Below are 25,587 nucleotides of genomic sequence, written 5' to 3'. Positions count from 1 at the left end.
TACAGGCCTCATCTTTTTAAGTGGGAGAACTTGCACAATTGGTGGCTGACTAAATACTTTTTTGCCCCACTGTATTCGCCTGTATTTACCCCCAAAAATGAAACGCTAATTAGCTGCTAATGTGGCTATCATAAAGAACTACAACATGTTGTGATCTGGAAGAAACCGAAAAGAACCTGTGGATTAACTGTTGGCTACATTTCTTTAAAATTCTGTGAACTGTCTTGTGCAAGTTTTAAATTGACACAAACCTGTTGGTGTCAGCTACAGATCACGTGCAGGGATTTGTAGTGTTGCATGATGTCTACTTTGATGCTAATGTGCATCTTCGAATCAGAGTAAATAGAGCCAAATATATTGACAAAAGTCACCGTGTCCGAGAGAGATTTACATGATTATCGAAACGGCACACCAGGGTAGCCTACACGAAACAGCCCTTATTTGAAATGTTTCCATAAAATCCCCTTGGACCGCTAGGTTTTATGACACCTCTACTGCATCCAACAAGTATGCTTCATTTTTGATGAACCACGTAAATGACAGCATCAATTTAGGTTTGAAGTATCAAGGTGTCTCTTTCGGGTTTGAAGCATTTGCTTTTTCAACTGCATTTATTAGTTTGGATTTGTGTGCACAAACTGTTTTTACCAAGTAACATAAGGAGACACAAAATGTTACGTAGTTACACTGCATTTCTGAGATCGCTATATATATGTATATATATTTAAAATACAATCTCGTGACACAGCTAGATTCAGAATTCTTACATGGTTCAAGTTCAATGTCTAATGTAACTGATTAATGCTTAATATATGACACAAAAACAATTTATACTGCCATAAATGCAAGAACAGAAAAGTAAATGTTTTATGCCATACGATTTTGGACAAATCCGTCAAGACACCGACCATGATAAAGGGTTAAATCAACTTGTGAATTTTATTGAATATAGCTATGACCCTGCTTATAACTTAATGAAATGACAAAAAAAATGGCAGATTATCAATGACTTAACAGCTGTAACAAGATATCCGGTGTAGGAATTCCTCCCCGGTACCCTAGTTTATATATATTTTTGAAACACACTTCTTCCTGGGCTTCGTTGCCATAGAAACGCTAGCTTCAAGACAATTCTACTCAAGCTGGTCATAGCTAATAGGGATCCAGCTTGTCAAATTGACATCAAAAGTTGATCTTTTTTTGTGCATTTTAGCTAACCCTAACCCTTTTCTTAACCTTAACCTAATTCTCCTAACCTGCTACATTAATCCTCCTAACCTTAGGAGCGTTGTGAGGGTCACTGTCTGTGATGGAATGTACAGGTGTTATGTACAGAATCATTCAAAAAGACACCCACAAGAATCTATATAATCCCCATAACTATGAATGAAACGGAACACATGTATATATGATCATTTTTATACCAATCACAAACTTGTATTTTCTTGACAAGGCCAAATTACAAATAAATAAGGAACGAGACACTTGTGAAAAGGCCAGTAACCCACACAAAAGGAGAATGATAAAGACCCCAAAAACTGGTCAACAACAGAGGTATTACACCTGTACAACTGGTATATTTTCAAAAGCTTTGATCATATAAACCCTTCCCCTCCCAACATATTTACAGTACGAGAAACAATAGGAGTGGTCAAATTCATCTGTACACCACACTGATGTACCGAAGGATGCCAAAGTAGTTTGTGGATGATGTCACTACTAGGACACATTATGTATATACACGTGTATCCTCAGAGACAAACACTCGGACAAAGCACTTTGTATATTCCTATGAACCATGCAGAAATCTTCTGACCCGTGTAACAAGGCAACCCACCAATTGTAGGCTGGTATGGGATAGCAGAGCAGCGGACTGGATCGACTGGTTGGGAGTTGAATACAATGAACCAATGAAATGTCCAGAGAAGGAAATATCAGGAAATGTAAGAAGGGAACTAGCCTGCATCTGGGTTCCCCATTCGTAAACAGTAGCAGTATTTTAGACTCAAAACAGGGGAGTGTTTGAATGCTGATATATTCCAAGCGATATCAAACCTCTGAGAAGGGAACTTTCTTTGACTTTGTTCATACTATCAGTGGATTTGTGAGTGTACCAGAGCTGTGTTCACAGATAACGAGTATAAAATCATTCAAATTCACCAGACTAAACTGTCTTTGGACTTCACAATATTATTTGCCCAGAATTGTTGACAAATCAAGTGATGAAATGTTTAATTGGGACAGCTGAAGACTCCAGTTGAGACTAAGGATAACCACTAGTGTTATTGACCCTTGTTAATTTTTTTTTATTTTTTAAATCGCCTACAATCCCAAATACAAGAAATGTAAGTCAATACATTTCAAAATGTACAGCCGTTGACAAAATATTGAATACCCAAGTTGTTCCTCTTCTAGACTGTACATTGCACAAATCAAACACAGTAATTAATTTGCAGACAACAGATACAATATGGCAGCCTATACATATGACCCAAAGTTTGTTTTTGATCTTCCTGAAATTAAATCCATAGAAAGGTCCTTTTGGGGAAGGATGTCTGACATACCTTTGAAGTGCGTATCCAAAATAACTTGACAAATACCTAATCAAAGTTGGGAAATGTTGGCCTTATCGATAAAACTAATGTAAATATATTCACAAGGAATCATGTAACCCAAATCACTGTTCACCTGCAGTACCTTTTTCTTCATCATTAGCTAAAAGTTATATCCAATTAGTGACAGATTTTCATGCAAATATTCTAAAATCTGCATAAAAAGATGTACAGTTTCCCACCAGTGTTTCCATCAAATTGACTTGTTATAGACAAAAGGCTGTGCGTGATGACATAGTGTACATAAAAAATATTTTAAAATGCATCGCATTTTAAACTGTACTGATGGTTTTGTCACAATAAACGTTGCATTATATGGTGAATGTGCACACTGGGCTTGGCACTTGCACTCTAAACAACAGCTTGCAGATAAAGTGCAGGTATAGCCTACACATGAGATTATTAGGGACAAAAGAGTGAGGTTATTTTTATTTGTCGAATGGCAGCCAGTCATCGATAATCAAGTCACAAGAATAAGATGCTGAATATTTATTGGAAAAGAGCATCAAGCTCATCAATGCGCACTTTCACCACCCTGTGAAGTTCATCATAACTTATTTCATCTGTAGCCTAATAAACTGCATGCTTTTCCGAGTCGTAGTGGGAGGACCACACAACATTCCATTCCACGACTCCAAGTTTACTTAGACATACATGATGGTTATTATATCAATATTTGCACATAAAGGCGTTTCCACCGCCATAATTAGTTTGACACAAAAAGTTCCCACGCCAGGCGTATTTAGTTGTGTCAACATTTGGAAATTTCCTGTTTCCATCAGGCTTGTCGTGACATTTTTTATCTGACCTACTTTACTCGCATAAGAAGCTCGGATGGAAACCTGATTAGTGTCTCTTTTCTTTTACATTCACAACATTTAAGGCCAAAATATTAGTCTTCACTACAGAGTTCCCAATATAATTGGGTATCGTCATCAGCACAGTACTTTCACAATCCAGAAAAATTGGTATTTAGTCATAATAGGTCCAACAAATTTGATTACATTTAAAATGATTGAATTCAGATTACATTTCTGTTGGCACTAATATCACTCGATAGAGACTACGCTACTACTTGTATAACAATGTTTACTGTCTGCCCTTCTGTCTGTCTGGAAAGAGACAGGCCCGCACCCATACATTCATACACTGTGGAGGGGCTCTCTCTCTGCATTTTCCCATTACATCATTTAGTTTTAGAATTTGTGTTTCGTATAAGTATTGCACATTTTATCTGTATTTCATCAATCATAGTAACAGAGCTGTAACATAGAAATAGGCGGATGTATTACTGTAATATCAGAAGGGTCCAATGGAGTAGACAGTGCCAGTGTATGACACACAGTCTTCCAAACAACTACAGATCTGGACTATAATTCATTGGTTCTCTTGGAGACATGCTTGAGTTACATTGGACATCATTTTCAGGAGTAACATGGCAGGTTTGAGCCAGTTTTACACGGTTTTGTGGTTTACGGAGCCAGATAGTTCATGTGATATGGTTTATGGAGCTACAGACCTGGTTGAGCAGCATACGGTGTAGGTAGGTACCATTGTTTTACTGGAGAAAACGTTGAAAGGTAACAGACTGACACAGATCATGTGAGTGGGCATCCAGTGGGCTTCAGAAAAATGGGGAACTTGGAACAAGCTCAGGGCAGTAAGTACACACACACACAGAAACAAACCCAAACATCAGCACACGCACAAACCACACACACCCCTAGCTGTACGTTTGGACACTATTATATATACACTACTGTTCAAAAGTTTGGGGTCACTTAGAAGGCCAGCATCCCGGAGTCGCCTCTTCACTGTTGACGTTGAGACTGGTGTTTTGCGGGTACTATTTAATGAAGCTGCCAGTTGAGGACTTGTGAGGCGTCTGTTTCTCAAACTAGACTTTCTAATGTACTTGTCGTCTTGCTCAGTTGTGCACCGGGGCCTCCCACTCCTCTTTCTATTCTGGTTAGGGCCAGTTTGCACTGTTCTGTGAAGGGAGTAGTACACCGCGTTGTACGAGATCTTCAGTTTCTTGGCAATTTCTCAGAACAAGAATAGACTGACGAGTTTCAGAAGAAAGTTCTTTGTCTCTGGCCATTTTGAGCTTGTAAGCGAACCCACAAATGATGATTCTCCAGATACTCAACTAGTCTAAAGAAGGCCAGTTGTATTGCTTCTTTAAATCAGAACAACAGTTTTCAGCTGTGCTAACGTAATTGCAAAAGGGTTTTCTAATGATCAATTAGCCTTTTAAAATGATAAACTTGGATTAGCTAACAACGTGCCGCTAGAACACAGGAATGATGGTTGCTGATAATGGGCCTCTGTACGCCTATGTAGATTTTCCATTAAAAAAAACTGCCGTTTCCAGCTACAATAGTCATTTACAACATTAACAATGACTACACTGGAAAATGATGTGGATATATTGAAGCAACATCTCAAGACATCAGTTAAAGCTTGGTCGCAAATGGGTCTTCCAAATGGACAATGACCCCAAGCATACTTCCAAAGTTGTGGCAAAATGGCTTTAAGGACAACAAAGTCAAGGTATTGGAGTGGACATCAAAGCCCTGACCTCAATCCTATAGAAAGTTTGTGGGCAGAACTGAAAAGCGTGTATGAGCAAGGAGGCCTACAAACCTGAATCAGTTATACCATCTCTGTCAGAAGGAAGGGCCAAAATTCACCCAACTTATTGTGAGAAGCTTGTGGAAAACTACCCAACACATTTGACCCAAAATAAGCAATTTAAAATGGGAATGTTACCAAATACTAATTGAGCGTATGTAAACTTCTGACCCACTGGGAATGTGATGAAATCAATCAATCATTCGCTCAACTATTATTCTGACATTTCACATTCTTAAAATAAAGTGGTGATCCTAACTGACTTAAGACAGGGAATTTTTACTAGGATTAAATGTCAGGAATTGTGAAAAACTTAGTTCAAAGGTATTTGGCTAAGGTGTATGTAAACTTCTGACTTCAACTGTATATATATATATACACACACACACATATTTACATACTGGCCCCAGCTGGTTAAGTGATAGAAATAAGAGCCTCAGTAGGATTGACAGCCCATGATGACAAGTTGCCCTTAGGCACAGATCAAGGATCAGCTTATCCTCTCCACAACCTAACCACAACCACAGGGGAGACAAGAAAAACTTAGCTTTGGGGGCAACTTCATTCTACTTCCCTGTAGCCACCTTGGACACTTCACCATCATTACTAACCTGGTCCCAGATCAGTTCTTCTTGCTCTGGTTAACTCATGCATCCCAATAATAGTCAAAGGATCAGACTACATTATTCATAGATGGGGAGAAGTGAACTACATGTAGTTTAACTAGTAATTTAACAGCATTTTGCAGTAGCTTAGTGGTGAACTAAATTCAAATGTAGGTAGTGTTTTCAGTAGTTCATTACTTTTTTGCCATGTAGTGGTGTAGCTAACTACTGGAACTAGGCTACATAATTTATTTTCACAAAAAATGTAGTATGGTGGAAGTAGAAAATAATTTTCTTTTTCAGCATCAGATCTGCCTAATTAAACAGTTTAAACAGTTTTTGTTTTTAATAGGCTAATTTACACATTCTGTTAACATCTGACTCCAGGGTGATCTGTCTTGCAATTTGTAGTCACTGACATTTCAGATTTAGATATGCAGTTAACTATATTCTACCTAACTGAAATAGTTTTCTGAAGGGTAGCTTTAGTGTATCCTAACTTCTTCCAGTATGAAGTAATTGGTAACTTGGTAAACTATATTTTCAGAGTAGTTTCCCCAACACTGATTATTTATGACAAACAGGTTCTACGAGCCAACCTAGGCACATCACATCAGCCAGCCACAGAGGAACAGTGCCAGAAGGAGATTACATCACTAACACACAGAAAAAAAGAGTGACAGGACTTCATCTAGTCAAATCACTAAACACATACTCTTCCATAGAATAGAACCAATAGAGAAATAGAATAGAACCAGGAGAAAAAACAATATAAATGAGAAACAAACCGTTCAGAAAAATATAAGAAAAGCAAATTAAGAACGCGAGTTGCTTTAAAAAAATCTTTCATGGCTTTGAAACACTGATTTCTCTCAGACACAGGATGTTCATTGAATGGGCTTCGGAAGCGAATGAAGACAAACCGTATAAGTTAAAGAACCGTAATGAAACATGAACAGAACAACAAATATCACTACACCCAAAAAAAAAACATATACAAGAACAGAGATCCCTGCATAGACTCAAACCTGGATATGGGACATTTAAACCGAAGGGCCTCCTTTTTCAGGGTCATATTCATTGGTGTTTACTGTAGCAAAACATTTTGCAACGGAAAACAAGTGTTTATTTTGGACAAGTTTAGGTAGTCGTTCCCTGTGTCAGTTTTCTTCCGTTTGGTGCCTAATGAACACGACTCAGGCCACAGTAACACAACAACAAACCAGTCTCCCATCGGGTGTCTGGACTACACACATGCCGGGGGGGGTGGCATGGACATAGTGCCCGAAGCAGTCTTTTGTACAAACTTGTAATTTCCTGTGTCTCCGACCGGGTCATGACAACGATGCCATCGTCATCATAGCAACACACAGACCCAGAAAAACCTTTGAAGAAGAGAAGCAACGGATGTCACTCCAACTGGCTTGGCCTCTCCGTCTTTGTTGGGGGTCTGGATTGACTGACAGTTATTTTCCAGAGTTATTTTCCGTTTGATTGTAACTAGTCGGAAGAGAAGTCAAGAGGTTGAGAAAGTACAATGGGTCGTTCCTCCTCTCTCCCTCTGTGTGTGTGTGGTTTAACTTGCCGCCGTACATCCTCTCCAGTCTCCATGTGATCGTGGTAGTGTTTTTTAGGTTCCTTGCATATGTCTTTACCTGTGTGTGTCTTAGAGAGTGTGTGTGTGTGTTACTTGCCACCGTACATCCTTTCGATGTCATCCTGGTAATGTGATTTGAGCTCCTTACGTTTGAGTTTGAATGCGTCCGTAACCAGGCCAGTCTCTGGGGTCCAGGGCTCTGCACTAAGACAGATCTTCTTAGGGATCTCAAAGCGCTCAAGTTTGGCTGTGGGAAACAACACTGGAATTTAGATACGTCATGACCATGAAGATGGGTGAGGGTTAGGAGGAGAAACAATACTCTTGATACAACCAGAAACCCCTTTCCTCTCTCTATCAGTCTCCCCTTTCCCCATTTCCTCTTCCCTCCCTCCCCAGTCTTCCCTAACTAACGCTTACTTTCCTCCCTCCCTCCATCCTACCTGACAGGGCGGCCTCGGTGATGATGCGGAGGACGTCTCTTTCCATGTCAGGGTTGTTACAGATCTCCTCCCAGCTGCCCTGTAACCCTCTCTGCTCCGCCAGCACTGTCAGCTGCTTTTGATTGGGCACCACAAAGCCAATCACATATGACTGGTCACTAAGAGAGGAGGGAAGTAGCATGAGTTTTATTAAGCCAATACAGTAGATCTGTATTTCCATTTTATATTATTAGATTAATAATAATACTATGAGTTTAGAGATTGAGAGAAAGATGAGTCAGAATAGGATAGAGCAGTGGTTCCCAACCTAGGGGTCGCCAAAGTGTCCTGGGGGAATAGCAGGGCCTCATTGATTTGAGGGGGGGGGGGGGGGGGGGGGAATTACAATATTACAACATATTTGGTAGGGAAATAACATCAAATATGGGCAAGACTTGATTTCGTAGATTATTACCATGTAATAGCACACCCAACAATAGATATGTTAAACTACGTTGAATTACAGGAACCTGGTGGTGCATTTAACACATCTCGTTGAAATAGGGGTCCATGAGGGGGGAAAGGTTGGGAACCCCCAGGATATAGGATGGAGAGAGAGCACATGGATGGCACAGACAGGAGATGGAGACAGAAATAGAGATGGAAAGAGTTGACAAAGAGAGAGATAATAAGGGAATATCAAGTAAGTCTGACAACACAGCAGACTGGCAAACACAGTAAATTGAGAAATCACGTAACTAAACAAGAATAAACTATACTATGGAACAAAGACAAATTATATAAAAGAATAATAGTAAAAAGCTCTGGAGTACTTTAAATAAAATTCTAGTCAAAAAAGCAAACTCAGCTCCATCCTTCATTGCGGCAGATGGCTTGTTCATAAAACCCTTTGATATTGCTAACCACATTAGCAAACTTCATTTGACAGGCAAACAACAAATGCTGAGCCTTCATATTCACGCATAATGGACCAAATAATGAAAGACTAGCACTGTAGTTTTGAGTTCCAAAAAGTGGGTGTGGAAGAGGTGAAACAATTGTTGCTATCTATAAATAAGGACAAACCCCCTGGTACCAACAACCTGGGTGGTAAATTGCTGAGGTTGGTAATGGAATACATTGTGACTCCTGTTTGCCACATCTTCAATTAAAGACTAGAAAACAGAGTGCGCGCCCAGACAAGGAAGGAGGCAAAAGTCACCGCTACTCAAGAATAGCAGAGCTCCCTTTAAATGGTTCAAACAGCCTGTTACAAGTGCTTAGTGAACTTTGGAAAAATGTGTGTTTGATCAAATAGAATGTTATTTTACAGTAAACAACTTTCAGCATGCTTATAGGGAAGGGCACTCAACAAGGTCAGCACTGACACAAATGACTGATGATTGGATGAAAGAAATTAATAGTAAGAAGATTGTGGAAGCTGTTTTGTTAGGCTTCAGTGCAGCTTTTGATGTCATTGATCATAACCTATTGCTGGAAAAAAACATAGGTGTAATGGATTTGCATCTTCTGCCTTATTATGGATTGAGTTACTTATCTAATAGAACAGAGGGTTTTCGTTAATGTAAGCCACACTCATGCAAATTCATTTGACTGTGGTGTACCGCAGGGCAGCCAGCTAGGACTATTATTGATTTTTGTTTTTACAAATGACATTCCACTGACTTTGAATAAAGCCTGTGTGTCTGTACGCTGATGTCTCAACAGTATACACGTCGGCAGCAGTAGTAAAATAAATAACTCAGGCACTTAACATAGAGCTCCAGTCAGTTTTAGAAAGGGTAACTAGCAATAGGCTGGTGTTAAATATCTCAGAAACTAAAAGCTAGCTAACAATAAAACCACTAAAAAAAACAGATTAAAGAACACATTACTGCACAAAGGGGACTGTGAAGAGAGACCCATTTGATATATACTGTATTGTACTATGTATTAGACGTAGATAGTGTGTCACTTTTCCCACATTGTTACATTACATCCTTATTCTAAAATTTATTAAATACATTTTATTCCTGTTACCATTGACCATCCTTGATGTTTCTACAACTTGATTAGAGTCCACCTGTGGTAAATTTAATTGATTGGACATGATTTGGAAAGGTACACTTCTGTCTATATAAGTCCCACAGTTGACAGTGCATGTCAAAGCAAAAAACCAAGCCATGAAGTTGAAGAAATTGTCCGTAGAGCTCAGAGACAGGATGGTGTCGAGGCACAGATCTGGGGATGAGTTCCAAAAAATGTCTGCAGCATTGAAGGTCCCCATCATTCTTAAATGGAAGTTTGGAACCACCAAGACTCTTCCTAGAGCTGGCCGCCCGGCCAAACTGAGCAATCTGGGGAGAAGGGCCTTGGTCAGGGGGGTGCCCAAGAACCCGATGGTCACTGACAGAGCTCCAGAGTTCCTCTGTGGAGATAGGAGAACCTTCCAGAAGGATAACCATCTCTGCAGCACTCTACCAATCAGGCCTTAATGTTAGAGTGGCCCGACGGAAGCCACTCCTCAGTAAAAGGCACATGACAGCCCGCTTCGCTTCGCACCTAAAGGACTCTCAGACCATGAGAAAAAAGATTCTCTGGTCTGATGAAACCAAGATTGAACTCCTTGGCCTGAATGTCAAGCGTCACGTCTGGAGGAAACCTGGCACCATCCCTACGGTAAAGTAAAAAATACTAATCATTTTTTTAAAGCATGGTGGTGGCAGCATCATGCTGTGGAGATGTTTTTCAGCAGCAGGGACCGGGAGACTAGTCAGCATCAAAAGAAAGATGAACAGAGCAAAGTACAGAGAGATCCTTAATGAAAAACAGATCCAGAGCGCTCAGGACCTCAGACTGGGGCCAAGGTTCACCTTCCAACAGGACAACGACCCTAAGCACACAGCCAAGACAATACAGGAGTGGCTTTGGGACAAGTCTAAATGTCCCTGAGTGGCCCAGCCAGAGCCCGGACTTGAACCCGATCTAATATCTATAGAGAAACCTGAAAATAACTGTGCTGCAACGCTCCCCAGCCAACCTGACAGAGCTTGAGAGGATCTGCATAGAAGAACGGGAGAAACTCCCCAAATACAAGTGTGCCAAGCTTGTAGCGCCATACCCAAGAAGACTCGAGGCTGCAATCGCTGCCAAAAGGTGCTTCAACCAAGGTATGAGTAAAGGGTATGAATACTTATCTAAATGTTATATTTCAGTTTCAAAGATTTCTAAACCAGTTTTTGCATGTAGATTGAGGGGGAAAAACAATTGAATCTGTTATAGAATAAGGCTGTAAAGTAAAGAAAATTGGGGAAAAAAGGAAAGGTTCTGAATACTTTCTGAATCCTGTATGTAGTGATATGCAGGATGTGTGACACGTTTTATATGGAAGTATTTCAGTCCTTGACTAATAATGTTTTGTCCTATGTATTATGTCATGTTTCATGTGATGCTTTGGCAGCAGCTAATGGGGATCCTAATAAATCCCCTATGTACAGTATATATATGGACAGTGACGCTAAAACTTTTAATTTGGTTCTGTACTCCAGCATTTTGGATTTGAGACCAAGTGTTTCATATGAGGCAACAGTACAGAATGTCACCTTATATTTTAGGGTGTTTTCACACCTGTTTTCTGTTTGGAAATAAATGCACTATATATCTAGTCTCCCTATTTTAAGGATTCAAGTATTTGGACAAATTCACTTGTAGTTTATTAAAGTAGTCAAAAGTTTAGTATTTGGTCCCAAATTCCTAGCACACAACACATTTATGGGATGCATTTGCAGTTTGTTTTGTTTGCGTTTCAGATTATGCTAAATAATGTAGGGCCATTTTGGAGTCACTTTTTATTCACAATTCAATGATGATTATCCGTAATCATGGTAGCATCCACACGAATGTAGAAGTGTTCAGAAACATTCTATTCTTATTTACAATAAAAGTGACTCCAAAATGTCAATACATTATTTACCATTAATTTCTATTGGGCACAAAAATAATCCGAAACAACCCAAACAAACTGAAAATGCATCCAACAAGTATGTCCATATATATACAATGATTACCTGTTTGCGTAAGCACAGATGTTGTCTACGAAAGGGCAGTTCTTCAGCATGGCCTCCACCTTCCCCAGAGACACATACTCCCCAGCCTGGAGCTTCACCAGGTCCTTCTTACGGTCTACACAAGAGGAACACACTATTAGACACACACACACACACACCACAATCCCCCTTCCACTACTGATGAGAACATGTTCTGCGCCTAAGCTAGGGGTCTCTAGTCTAGAATGTTCTCTTGGTCGCCTGGTTCGTCACCGATGATCTTGAGGCAGCCGTCAGGGTGGAGCTCCCCGATGTCTCCCGTACAGAACCAGCGCTGGCCGTTGCTGTCCACAAAGAAGTCCTCGCGGTTCTTCACCTCGTTCTTGTAGTAACCCATGGTCACATTGGGCCCGCCGATCACAATCTCACCTCTTGGGTTGGGCTTGTCTGTGCTGTAGTAACCGCCTGGGGATGAGAAGGAGAAGATGAGGGCTATTTTCAGCACCACCCCTTCCAATTCACCCAAGCCCCCAACCCCACTAACCTCAAACCTCCCGGCCCAACCCACCGAAATCCACCCTCCAGTCTCACCTGTACTCTTCCCAGCCCTCCCCTACTATCACCCATTCTACAGTCCCAATGCCATGTACTCACCCTCTTCCCAGTCCTTGAGGGTGATCTCAGAGCAGACCAGAGGAGCTCCGACCCGGCCTGTGCTGTAATCCCACACTGACACAGAGTGAAAAAATAAGTGTGAGAACATAGCATAGCACACTAGTGTGTACAATCACTTGGCTTTCTCTCTATCACGCCCCATCCCGCTCTCCCAGGCAGCGGGAGTCTACATCCTACCCTCTCCTTCATCCTCCCTCCCTTCTTATTAGACCTCCTTCATCTACCTTCCCTCTAACCCTCCCTCTTACTCTCACTGATGGTGCCAGCTCCGCAGGTCTCAGTGAGGCCATAGCCCTGGCCCACGGGACAGCAGAGGCAGATGTTCATGAAGCGCTGTGTGGCAGCAGAAAGGGGCGCGCCGCCTGACAACAGCACCCGCATGTGACCTCCTAACAACGAGCGCACCTTCCTAAACACCAGACTGGAGAGAGAGAGCGGTGGGGGGAGAGAGAGAAAAAATAAGTCTGAAAAGAGGATATGACAGTGAGTCAGAGGATACAGAGCCTTCAGAAAATATTCACACCCCAGACTTTTTCCACATTTTGTTGTGTTACAGCCTGAATTAAAAATGAATTCCATTGAGATTTTTTTTGCCACAGGCCTACACACAAAATACCCCATAATGTCAAAGTGGAATTATGTTCTTTGCATTTTTTTTTATACAAATTCATAAAAAAAAAAAAAAATTGGAATAAGTCAAGGGGTATGAATACTTTCTGATGGCACTGTAACTATAACACCAAGGCAAACAACAAGTCATTCACCACACAGTAAAAATCTGTGTGACCGTATGTTTCTTTTTAATGCAAGAACCCCCCCACAGCAACGCCCCAAGCTACATCGAGAGTATTGGTTTGTTTGTTGTGCGCACCACTGAGCAAGTGAAAGGGGAAAAAGTGGAATTATAGTCTATCAATCATTACTCATTGTGTGTGTGTGTGTGTGTGTGTGCGCACATTCGTTTGTTTGTTTGCTGTGCAACAGGTGTGTGTTACCTGTCACAGAGCGGGGTCCTGTAGCCCTTGGTCATCTGTTCCATCTTATAGTTGTAAGCCAACACAAACAGGGTTCTCTGCACACTGCTCATCTCCTCCACCTTGGTCATCACATTCTTATAGATGCGATCCATGATTTCCTATAGGAGGGAGACAGAGAGACAGAGAAGGAAAGAGGAAAAATACCACTTCAATTAAAGGGGCCATGCCAAAACGTTCTGTGTATCTTACTCAGGTCATAGAATTTGCACTGGTGTTTAATTTAACTGAATATTAACCGTTTATATATTTTATGGTAGCTTTGGAGACAAGGACATGTAAAAGAGGTCTGATTGGGTGCTTACAGGTACAGCAGCCATGAGTGTAGGCTTCAGAACACTGGTGTCTCCTTTACTGCCCTTCTTAATCTTTGTCGACTGGGATGGAGAGAGATGAGGAAAGAGAGAGTGGATCAGTGAGAGGGCAGAGAACAGGAAGAGAGCTTAGAAGAGATCTGGTGGTGGTGCTTGGCATGCGTGGGATTATTTATTGGTTTGTGTGTGCTTGGCGTGTGTGTGTACCTGGTCTGCTAGCGTCTGTGGGGAGGAGTATCCGATGCGGCAGCCGTGAGAGATACACACCATCTCTGCACTGAGCTCCAGAACATGAGCCAGCGGTAGGTACCCAATGTAGGTGTCTGTCTCACTGCACGAATGGAAACAAAACCATTTTACTCAACAGCCAAACATACAGACACACAACATACTACAGAGGGAAGGAGACGCTGAGGAGGTGAGAGACGAGAGGAGAACGAGAGAGAGAGGTTGACATACTATAGGGGAAAAGGTGGCAAAGAGAGAATAATGAAAAGAGAAAAAGAGAGACAGTGATCTGGGCACATGAGGGGAAAGAGGCATTGAGAGAGAGGGGGAAAAAAAGGAGAGAGAATCTAGAAGACACCCTAGTGCTCTGTACGTACTCCAGGTCTGGGATGCGCTCTGCCATGCCCGTGATGCCCGCGATGATGTTGCTATGGGAGATCATCACACCCTTGGGGATGCCGGTGGAGCCGCTGGTGTACATGATGACAGCGATGTCAGAGGGCAGGGGCTGCCGGCGTGCCACCGCCACTACACACAGCCACATAGAGGGAGAGGGGAGCAGCAGGGAGGTTAGAGGTCACACAGACCAAGACCTTCGGGTCAGAACATTGCACAATGCGGGAGCATCAGAGTACGGATATCTTTCTGTCAAGAGAGCACGCACAGGGCCAATACAATCTGATAGACTATGACAGAGAGGGTACATATCACCATATGGGTACAGAGTCACTAAGAACACAGGGCTAATACAATCTGATAGACTATGACAGAGAGGGTACATATCACCATATGGGTACAGAGTCACTAAGAACACAGGGCTAATACAATCTGATAGACTATGACAGAGAGGGTACATATCACCATATGGGTACAGAGTCACTAAGAACACAGGGCTAATACAATCTGATAGACTATGACAGAGAGGGTACATATCACCATATGGGTACAGAGTCACTAAGAACACAGGGCTAATACAATCTGATAGACAATGACAGAGAGGGTACATATCACCATATGGGTACAGAGTCACTAAGAACACAGGGCTAATACAATCTGATAGACAATGACAGAGAGGGTACATATCACCATATGGGTACAGAGTCACTAAGAACACAGGGCAGAAGTACTATACCGTGTCACACATCACATAGACCCCAACATACAACATACAACCTACCCACCCCCACCCTCCCGCCTTACTGTTGTCGGGTCGAGAGCCCAGCTCCTGCACGGCGACCAAGTTGTGGACCATGATGCCGCGGGGGAAGCCAGGCCAGCTGGTTGGCTTACTGTCCACCACGATAATGTGCTGCAGCCGAGGCACCTCTAACAGGATCGCCTGGGAGGAGAGGGGAGGAGGAGAGAGTAAGTAGCTATTGACTGAGTAAGTCAAATGCGTGTTTGAGATCGACTACATTGCAGTTGGACAGACGTCAGGCATTGTAAATACGTGTGACTATAGGAAAGAAAATAACTGGCTCTATGGATACAAAGAAATGTTAAACTTGTCCAACACTTAAGAAAATACTGTAACCATTTGTACTGTTCAGAGAACTTCACACACACCACTCTTGCATATGCAGCCTACATTTTAAGCATCTCTTTGAGTATCCTATTATTTTTCAGTTCTTCCTGTGCCAGATGTGTGCATAGCCTAGTCAGGGGACAAGTTATCAGGTTGCTAGCTAGCTAGGTAGCATATGACTATCTAGCTAAACAAAACAAACAAAAAAAGAGAGGCTCACGAGTAGTTTCAAACGGCCCGCGACACACGCACGAATCCCGAAGAAAAGACATTGGTCCGGTAATATTTGGCGTAACTTCTACATGATTGTGGCTAGAGGCACACGATCTTCAGCTCTTAAAATGGTCCGTGAAGAAACACGTACGCTTAAAAGGATCCATGCGGTGAAGAAATGGAGACGCAATTAACAGCATCCCAAAACATTCAGCCGATAAACATCTCACGTTAACTTTAACAGCCCTAGTTCCAATGCAGATTTATGGGTGAACGTATTCATAACATGTGGGCATATTTTCAATATAAACCATCTAGTTTGCCATAACAGGACATGGGTTAACACCATTTAAAATGTGGGCATATTTCAATATCTGGCTGGAGTTTGTACTGTCTCATATGGCATCGCAGGAAGTAATCAGGACAAGGCGAGCAGAGCCTACCTTGAGACGGCTGTGTAGCAGGTCTTTGCTGGTGATGATGTGGGTGATCTCTGTTTCATTGAGACCGTGGGCGATGGCCGCTCCGCCCAGAGTAGAGTACAACGTCACCACTGGTAGAATAACACACTGGGTTAGAGATTCATCCTATGAAAGAAGGTGTGTGAGTGTGTTTCTGTGCTGCTATAATGTGTGTTACGGTCTGTCACATAACCACTCACATGGGAAGTTGTATATGAAGCAGGCCTGTGCTGCTATCATCCACTCAGCCCTGGTCTCACAGAAAATGGCGATGTTACACTGAGGCCTCTGGCCCAGCGCAGCCAGACCACTGCCAAAACACACTGCTGCCTGGTAGGTCTCCTCGTACGACATCCACTGATACTCCCCTAGGATAACCTTCACAAATAACACACACTAGTAGTGCGCTACTAAACAGTCACACACCGACAGCACTATTATCCTACAATTAACTATAAAAACCAGAGTCATACACAACCTCTGCAGCGTTCAAAAGTGGTCAGACAGTGCCATCTAATGTCCTCCTAGTACTACTGCAACAGCAGTGAGGAGGCTTTCTCATGCACAACATAAAACACAACATATCACACATTACATCCAGAAAGCTATTCAAATCCACTTTTCCCCTCTCTTCCTCACCTTCTTGAAGACCTTCCCGTTGGGTTGGAGCTCGTCCTCCTCGTTCAACACCTCTCTGGTGCCCAGGCAGTCCCTCTCTGGGAACCTGGTCGCCCCGTGCACCATCACCTTGTCCAGGGTGTCCACCCCCAGGTGCAAGGACCACACCAGCTTCTGATGGATACCGCCCGCTTGGTTGGTCGCCCGGTAAGGGCCCGCTGGACGCCCACTCACCGACCGCGCCTTGACCCGCCGTGCCCGGTCTAGGTTGGTGCCGGCACCCGAGAGGAAGTACCATGGCAGGAAGGTAATGAAAGAGCAGACCCAGACCACTGAGCGGAAGACTTGCAGCAGCATCGGGTTCATGTCCTCTTTCAGTTTCATCTTGCAGGTCAGGGTTCAAGGTTCAGGGGGTGGAGTCAGTTGAGGTGGGCAGGGCAGGAAGGGTGAGGGACACACCCAGATACTTCTTTTGGAGACTGGTTGTGTTCCTTGTCATGCACTGGTGGTCCCTTTGGTGGATCTGCTTGGACTAACAGACGCTGCTCGGTAGAAGAGTCAGGTTACCTGTAGGGAGAGAACAGACAACACACGTCAGAGATGAAGACAGGCGGTGGAGTGGGAGGGATAGACAGATCAAATGTTGTTTTGTTATTAAATGAGACTCAAACAAAACATTAGTAACGTACCAATACTGGCAGTCATGCTAGGCAAGCAGGTATCAGATAACACCCAATCAACGGTGAACCTACAAAACAACAACCAATCAACAATATGGCATGCAGACAAAGCTCTACCAAACTGTATTGTTGGGTTGTGTATCTTGCACCATCCTGTGTTTGGGTCTGTATACTATCTGCACAAGCCAGCTGCAGGGACAGGGTGTAGACTGGCAGGAAAATGTGATAAATCAATGTCTGGGGAGGAGGCACATCCCTATTCTCTCCTCAGCCTCTTCCTTGGTCAGCAGCACTATTCCTGTTCACTTCCTCTCTCGCTCTCTCTGGCACAAGGACACAAAAGCCAGGGGTGGGTGGGTCATTCATTTGGCACCAAATGGAAGAAACAGGGTGGGACGACTTAAACCTGTCCAATAAGAAATACAAATGTTTGTTTTCTGTTGCAAAATCTTTTACTACGATGTTCCCTAACAAATACGACCTGGGGTTGGGTTGGGCTTGGTGGGTCTCCGTTACACAAAGCATAACTGTGGTTGAAATAATTAACTGTTTACAAAGGATATTCAGCCACTGCTGGGAAACAAATACGTGGTCTATTGCAGTGGAATAACAAACAAAAACCTTTAGGCCTAGCCATGTCCATCCACACCTCTCTAAACCTGATCAGAAAATATTACTGTACCCTGGGCCGAACATCAGAACGACACTTCTTCAAATATTAACAACGTGAATTTCCCCATTCCCCAATAGGCTACAACATGTCAGTCCAGTCCAGTATTTAAAGATTGAATCCGCATTTGGGGAAACCATTTCTATTTGGTATTAAACAGATTGGCAACCTGTGCTACCGACCTTCTTTGTAATAATAACAACATTTTCTACTACTACTACTATTAGGCTACTATTGCTAGATAAGACTACAGTGCATGGGGCTATGCTATTGTTTATGGTTTGTAGAATCTCGTACTTATCTTTACGGTATTACTACTAGAGGTCGAACGATTATGATTGTTCAACGCCGATACCGATTAATCAGACGATTTATTTATTTGTAATAATGACAATTACAACAATACTGAATGAACACTTATTTTAACTTAATATAATACATCAATAAAATCTATTTAGCCGCAAGTAAATAATGAAACATGTTCAATTTGGTTTAAATAATGCAAAAACAAAGTGTTGGAGAAGAAAGTAAAAGTGTGTGTGTGCCATGTAAAAAGCTGACGTTTAAGTTCCTTGCTCAGAACATGAGAACATATGAAAGCTGATGGTTCCCTTTAACATGAGTCTTCAATATTCCAAGGTAAGAGGTTTTAGGTTGTAGTTATTATAGTATTTATAGGACTATTTATCTCTATACCATTTGTATTTCATTAACCTTTGACTATTGGATGTTCTTATAGGCACTTTAGTATTGCCAGTGTAACAGTATAGCTTCCGTCCCTCTCCTCACCACTACCTGGGCTCGAACCAGCAACACAACGACAACAGCCACCCTCGAAGCAGCGTTACCCATGCAGAGCAAGGGGAACAACTTCTAGAAGGCTCAGAGCGAGTGACGTTTGAAACGCTATTAGCGCACGCTAACTAGCTAGCCATTTCACTTCGGTTACACCAGCCTCATCTCGGGAGTTGATAGGCTTGAAGTCATAAACAGCGCAATGCTTGACGCACAACGAAGAGCTGCTGGCAAAACGCACGAAAGTGCTGTTTGAATGAATGTTTACGTGCCTGATTCTGCCTACCACCGCTCAGTCAGATACTTAGATACTTGTATACTCGGTCAGATTATGTACAACGCAGGACACGCTAGATAATATCTAGTAATATCATCAACCATGTGTAGTTAACTAGTGATTATGTTTGATTGTTTTTTATAAGATAAGTTTAATGCTAGCTAGCAACTTACCTAGCAACTTACTTTACTGCACTCCTTGTGGAGTGCAACGAGAGAGAGGCAGGTCGTTATTGCATTGGACTAGTTAACTGTAAGGTTGCAAGGATGGATTCCCCAAGCTGACAAGGTGAAAATCTGTCGTTCTGCCCCGGAACGAGGCAGTTAACCCACCGTTCCTAGGCCGTCATTGAAAATAAGAATGTGTTCTTAACTAACTTGCCTAGTTAAATAAAGGTATAAAAAATATATATATTTATTTATTTTTATCGGCAAATCGGCGCCCAAAAATACTGATTTCCGATTGATTAATCGGTCAACCTCTAATTACTACCATCACAAATGCTTCATTGAAGAGATAACTGATTATATCCATACCGCTGTGATTCAACCATCTGTGGTTGTTTTGATCACATCTTAGTATATCTTTCTGCAATTGTCGAGCCCTTTGCCTTATCTCAGTGTTCATGCTTCAAAACTAGGATTGGGTTCCATAACACATTGAGAGCATTGCTACTATACTTGAGCTAGATTTCCTCCCAAGAGATTTTGTTCCATAAAAAGTAATTAACCTCAAGGGAGACTATAGGCCTAGTTGTGCATGTAGAGAAGTAGAATAACCCTGTTACACACACTTCCCTTAATAAGTAGGTATTCGTACACGTTGTGTGGGAAGCTAGGCTGAGGCTAAACTAACCCATGACCTTCCAGAAGAGAACTCTGTCTGTACCCCGGTCAATGATCGTGCATTCTTGACTCTTAAACCAGCAGCCTATGATGTTGATGCACACATCACCAAGTCAGAATACTATAAAATAGTCAAGCTACTGATGCAAAGTACCACAGCTCTTAGTCAAATTTCTGTTGATTCATTCACCAGAAATTCAAGGCTTTGTCACCCGAGAGCAGATATACAGGTCCAGCCTCTATAGTAGAGGCTAGAGGTTAGGGCAATTACATGGTAATGGTGTGACACTGTGACTCAGATTTCTCAAATTTCTAAAAATGTATGTCAAGCAAAAACCGATGACTGCAAAGTTCAACAAACACTACAACTCTGCACATGGACAACTTAACAATTTCCACAGAAATGTGTACAAAAACACATTTACTTGAAGACCAGTGCAGATGCAAAGTTTGATAACAGAATCACGGCACAAATAGCACAAACTGCCATTCTGTTACCAAACCTTGCATCTGCACCTTGTTCAAGTAAATGTGTTTTTTGTTACATTTTTTGGAAATGTGCAATCATTGTTTTTTACTTGACATACAGTGCATTTGGAAAGTATTCAGGCCCCTTGACTTTTTCCAGATTGTGTTACATCACAACCTTAATCTAAAATGGATTAAGTTAACTTTTTCCACATCAATCTACACACAGTACCCCATAATGACAAAGCAAAAACAGGTTTTTAATATAAAAAATAAAAACAAAAATTCCTTATTATATAAGTATTCAGACCCTTTGCTATGAGACTCAAAATTGAGCTCAGGTGCATCCTGTTTCCAATGATCATCCTTGAGATGTTTCTACAATTTTGTTGGGAGTCCATCTGTTGTAAATTCTCTTGATTGGACATGATTTGGAAAGGCACACGCCTGTCTATCAGATCCCACAGTTGACCGTGCTTGTCAGAGCAAAAGCCAAGCCATGAGATCTAAGGAATTGTCCGTAGTGCTCCGAGACAGGATTGTGTCTAGACACAGATCTGGGGAAGGATGGTCAAAAACAATATGCAGCACTGAATGTCCCCAAGAACACAGTGGCCTCCATTATTCTTAAATTGAAGAAGTTTGGAACCACCAAGACTCTTCCTAGAGGTGGCTGCCCGGCCAAACTGAGCAATCGGGGGAGAAGGGCCTTGGTCAGGGAGGTGACCAAGAACAAAATGGTCACTCTGACAGAGCTCCAGAGTTCCTCTGTGGAGATGGAAGAACCTTCCAGAAGAACAACCATCTCTGCAGCACTCCACCAATCAGGCCTTTATGGTAGAGTGGCCAGATGGAAGCCACTCCTCAGTAAAAGGCACATGACAGCCAGCTTGGAGTTTGCCAAAAGCCACCTAAAGACTCTCAGACCATGAGAAACGAGATTCTCTGGTCTGAATGCCAAGCTTCACGTCTGGAGGAAACCTCACACCATCCCTGCAGTGAGGCATGGTGGTGGCAGCATCGTGCTGTGGGGATGTTTTTCAGCGGCTCCAGAGCACTCAGGACCTCAGACTGGGGCAAAGGTTCACCTTCCAACAGGACATTGACCCGAAGCACACAGCCAAGACAATGCAGGAGTGGCTTCAGGAAAATGTCCTTGAGTGGCCCAGCTAGAGCCTGGACATAAACCAGATCGAATATCTCGGGAAAGACCTAGAAATAGCTGTGCAGCGACACTCCCCATTCAACCTGATTGATCTTGAGAGGATCTGCAGAGAAGAATGAGAGAAACTCCACAAATACAGGTGTGCCAAGCTTGTAGCGTCATACCCAAGACTCTGGGCTGTAATCGCTGCCAAAGGTGCTTCAACAAAGTACAGAGTAAAGGGCCTGAATACTTATGTAAATGTATTATTTCAGATATTTATTTTTAATACATTTTCAAAAATGTCTAAACCTGTTTCTGCTTTGTCATTATGGGGTATTGTGTGTAGATTGTTTTTTCCACCCTCATCAATGTAATCAATTTTAGAATAAGGCTGTAACATAAAATGTTGAAAAAGTCAAGAGGTCTGAATACTTTCCTAATGCACTGTACATTTTAAAGTGAAAAAAAAATCTGTCTCTCAGTGTCACTCTATTACTGTGGAATTGCCCGCTAATAACTGCCTAAGGACATACCTCAGAAGACCAACCAGTCAAGTTTTAGGCTACTCTGTGTCTCCATGTACATGAGTCATGACACAGTAATAATGGCTGACAGACCATATGGCTTAATGGGATGCAAACTGAAATTCAGGCCTAACAGCACAGAAATATCTAGTTAGGCCTACTCCAGTAAATATAAACAAATGAGTCATTGTTTTTCGTTATGGTTAGGGAAAGCCTAGGTCAAGTCTGGTTCTGATCTCAAAAACAGAACTCTCAATCACCCAGAAGGCATGTGTAAACTGTCTACCTTCACTCGACCAGAAAGTAAAGACAACATTCCTAGAGTCTTTGAGAGATAGTGTCTGTTGTTAATTAAAAACAAAAAAGGACAGATAATCTGGAGAAATCCACCACTGTCCACCAGCGTCATCATAAACAGTTTGCACATGAACTATGGCTCATGTGGTGCCATAGCATCAGTTGCTGGCATACTGGCATAGGTTAATCAAATCAAGGTACCTGACCATCCTGGGTCACACACAGTCAGACCATAGCTATCTGTTATGCTACCGGTATGTTAGCTAGTTAGATAAAACACACAGAAACATATAGCCTACGTTATTTAACAAACAACCCTAATAAAATGCAATCAAACGTGACATAAATGGGTAGATCAATACACTCAAAATGCCATGAAGAATCCCTTTTGTCACAACCACCGTCTATGCTAGCTAGCTACATAGTAGCTTACTTTAACGCTGCCAGACAGGTGGAGGGACTCAAGACAGCGCCTATCAAATGCTATCGACGTTAGCATCACCATCATCAGCCCGGCATTACAGGTGTGCTGTGGATTAGAGAGACACACAAGCTAACTAATACCAAAAAGACGTTTCGACCAAAGCCAGCTGGCATTGGTCTCATTCCAATTACAAAGAATAACATTTGATCTGTCGAAAGATAGGTAGCAAGCTACGAAAGAGAATTACTAGCCAGCTAACGTTAGCTAGCTAACATTGCAGCACATCTGCAAGAATCGAGAGCACAGACAATGCAATCTCACCTCTTTCTCGCCCGCTATTCTCGCGGCTCTTGGAATAATTTCGTCAATACAAAAATAATTTGCTGGCTTTTGTCATCATGTCACGCCCAAACATCAAAGCAATGGTGCCAATGTATACATCAAACTAAGAGATTGTAGTGGAAATCTGCGGGCATCTATGGCCCTTGTTATCAGCCCGGAAGTGATGGGGGAAAAGTTGTCAAGACAGAGGCAGTTCTCCTGTCTGCGATTGGACCGCTGAAAGTGGCGCGTGCTAGAGGCAGCAGTGATGTCAACGGGGTTACTGGCGTTCAGAGAGGAGGACCTGCCGAATGATGATGATGATGATGATGATGATGATGATGATGATGATGATAATGTACCACTTCACGACTTCACGAGGGTCAGCACGCCAGAGCAAGACCAGTGCAATGATCTGATGATCTATAAATGCCAATGTATGCTTGATCTGAAAATGTGTGCCAGAGGCTCCATATGGAGGGTGTGACATAATTGTGGAGCCTCCAGAGGCTTGCAGGGGCCAAAATCGAGCTCCATGCCACATTGCCATGAGTCACAAATTTTGCAACAATGTTGCATATAGCTCCATATAGCTCCACATTAGATGGAGGTGGGAGGTCCTGTATAAACACAAACTCACTTCCAAGACAACTTCCTTCACAACAGTTCTGCTCTGCAAAGCACAAGTATGAATGCTGAGGCCACACCACAGCAAATGCTGTACAGTCACTGCAGATGTCTGATTGAACATGCAGAGTCTTTTACAGCCTCTGCAGAAGTTAGGGCATTCCTACTTCTTGCACTTCATGGAGCAGAGCAGAGCTGTTCTGAAGCAAGTTGTCAAGGAAGTGTTGTCACAACCTGTTATGGAACCTCCAAACCAAGCATAAATTGGCTTTTACAATGTGGAAGGCTCCATATTGCTCTGCATTAACATGATTGGTTGACGGTAGTGTGGGGCGGTACATCCTGTATAAACACAAACTTACTTCCTTGACAACTTCCTTGACAACAAACATGGAAAACGTTGATCGAAAGTCTGTAGACAAAGACAATACAGTATGAAGATAAAACTGCTTTTCCAATATAAATCCCAGAATACAATTGTAGGAGATGTAATGTCGACATGTAATGTCGGCTAACTAAGCTCATATGTAGAAAGAAGCACATCATCGGGTCTAACGGTCATCTTGCGCCCTACTGTGCATATCCAGGCCGTCATGTCAAAGGCACTCCTTTGATATAAAGTTGTTTTTGATGAAAATTATGTGTCAGTTTGTCACTTTCACAAGGTTGGAGTAATAACATGTTCAACTACTTAAGACATTGGCTCGAATTTAGGTTGTGCCTTTAGATTTTGAGAAAATGTAGAACTAAGGAGTACTTTTTTACTTCTCTCATTGACTTCTCAAACCCTAAACCCTGGCTTGGTCTATTTGGTGTCTTTCACAAGCGTTCTTGGAAGTCTCACGATGTTGCATCTCTGGGTTTAGAAACTCTGTGCTATAGACCCCTTTTCAGTGCATCACACATGGATGCAGGTGACTTTTGGCTGCAATAAAATGCTCTGCATGGTTGATCTGATGTCTGCAGTGGCTGTACAGCGTTTACTGTGATGTGGCCTTTGCGAAAGTCAGAATATTCATACTTCTTGCACTTCGGGAAGCTGCCATATGCATCCAATAAATTGGTCTGCACTGCACCAATCTAGTGATTCAGGGCTAATCTCTATAGCCATCCAGCTAATTACAAGCAACTGGCTAAACAAAAAGACAAGACCATACCTCTTCTGAGATGTTGGAGTCCGTTTCCCAGTGCTTGACATAGGAGCTCAGACAAGATAGCATAAAGTAAAAAGACTGCGCCTTTTTTCCAAGCTGCATCTCCGTCCCAATTCTCCCCATTACCTTCCAGCAAAATGAACTTACAATTAGGCTATTGTTTATATGTCTATTTCACACTATGTTCAGGTCAAATTTGGAGTATAATGCTTGTATGGATGTCAGCCCCAATACATGTTTATGTCATCGTCATCAATCAACTGCATTACAGTTAAAAACTGCTTTGACTACCACCACTAATTTCTGTATGCTAGCAATGCTACCAGTTTATATGAATGGGAGTTAGCATTTAGCAGTCACGTTTTCAAAAATTC

General features: G+C 42.2%; 1 protein-coding gene across 2 annotated transcripts; it reads right to left on the bottom strand.

Annotated features, from left to right (window-relative positions):
- Nucleotides 1–1,401: 1,401 nt before the first annotated feature.
- On the bottom strand, nucleotides 1,402–23,600 carry LOC139376026 (fatty acid CoA ligase Acsl3-like). 2 transcript variants are annotated; one of them, XM_071118106.1, is made up of 16 exons: nucleotides 23,433–23,600; nucleotides 17,674–17,732; nucleotides 17,006–17,551; nucleotides 16,567–16,744; nucleotides 16,349–16,458; nucleotides 15,368–15,506; nucleotides 14,545–14,695; nucleotides 14,147–14,270; nucleotides 13,931–14,002; nucleotides 13,587–13,726; nucleotides 12,840–13,012; nucleotides 12,571–12,645; nucleotides 12,190–12,381; nucleotides 11,938–12,052; nucleotides 7,892–8,049; nucleotides 1,402–7,695 (listed from the first exon to the last, which is right to left on the bottom strand). In XM_071118106.1, exons 3-16 carry the CDS (start codon nucleotides 17,366–17,368, stop codon nucleotides 7,538–7,540), a joined length of 2,148 nt encoding a protein of 715 aa, XP_070974207.1. In that variant the 5' UTR covers nucleotides 17,369–17,551; nucleotides 17,674–17,732; nucleotides 23,433–23,600; the 3' UTR covers nucleotides 1,402–7,537. The 2 variants fall into 2 exon arrangements, with proteins under 2 accessions (XP_070974207.1, XP_070974206.1); XM_071118105.1 differs by lacking the exon at nucleotides 17,674–17,732.
- Nucleotides 23,601–25,587: the final 1,987 nt, after the last annotated feature.

Source organism: Oncorhynchus clarkii, chromosome 20 (assembly GCF_045791955.1).
Source record: "Oncorhynchus clarkii lewisi isolate Uvic-CL-2024 chromosome 20, UVic_Ocla_1.0, whole genome shotgun sequence".
NCBI classification, from domain to species: domain Eukaryota; kingdom Metazoa; phylum Chordata; class Actinopteri; order Salmoniformes; family Salmonidae; genus Oncorhynchus; species Oncorhynchus clarkii.
Note: the sequence above shows the minus strand (reverse complement) of the source record. Positions and strands in the feature narration are given on the sequence as shown.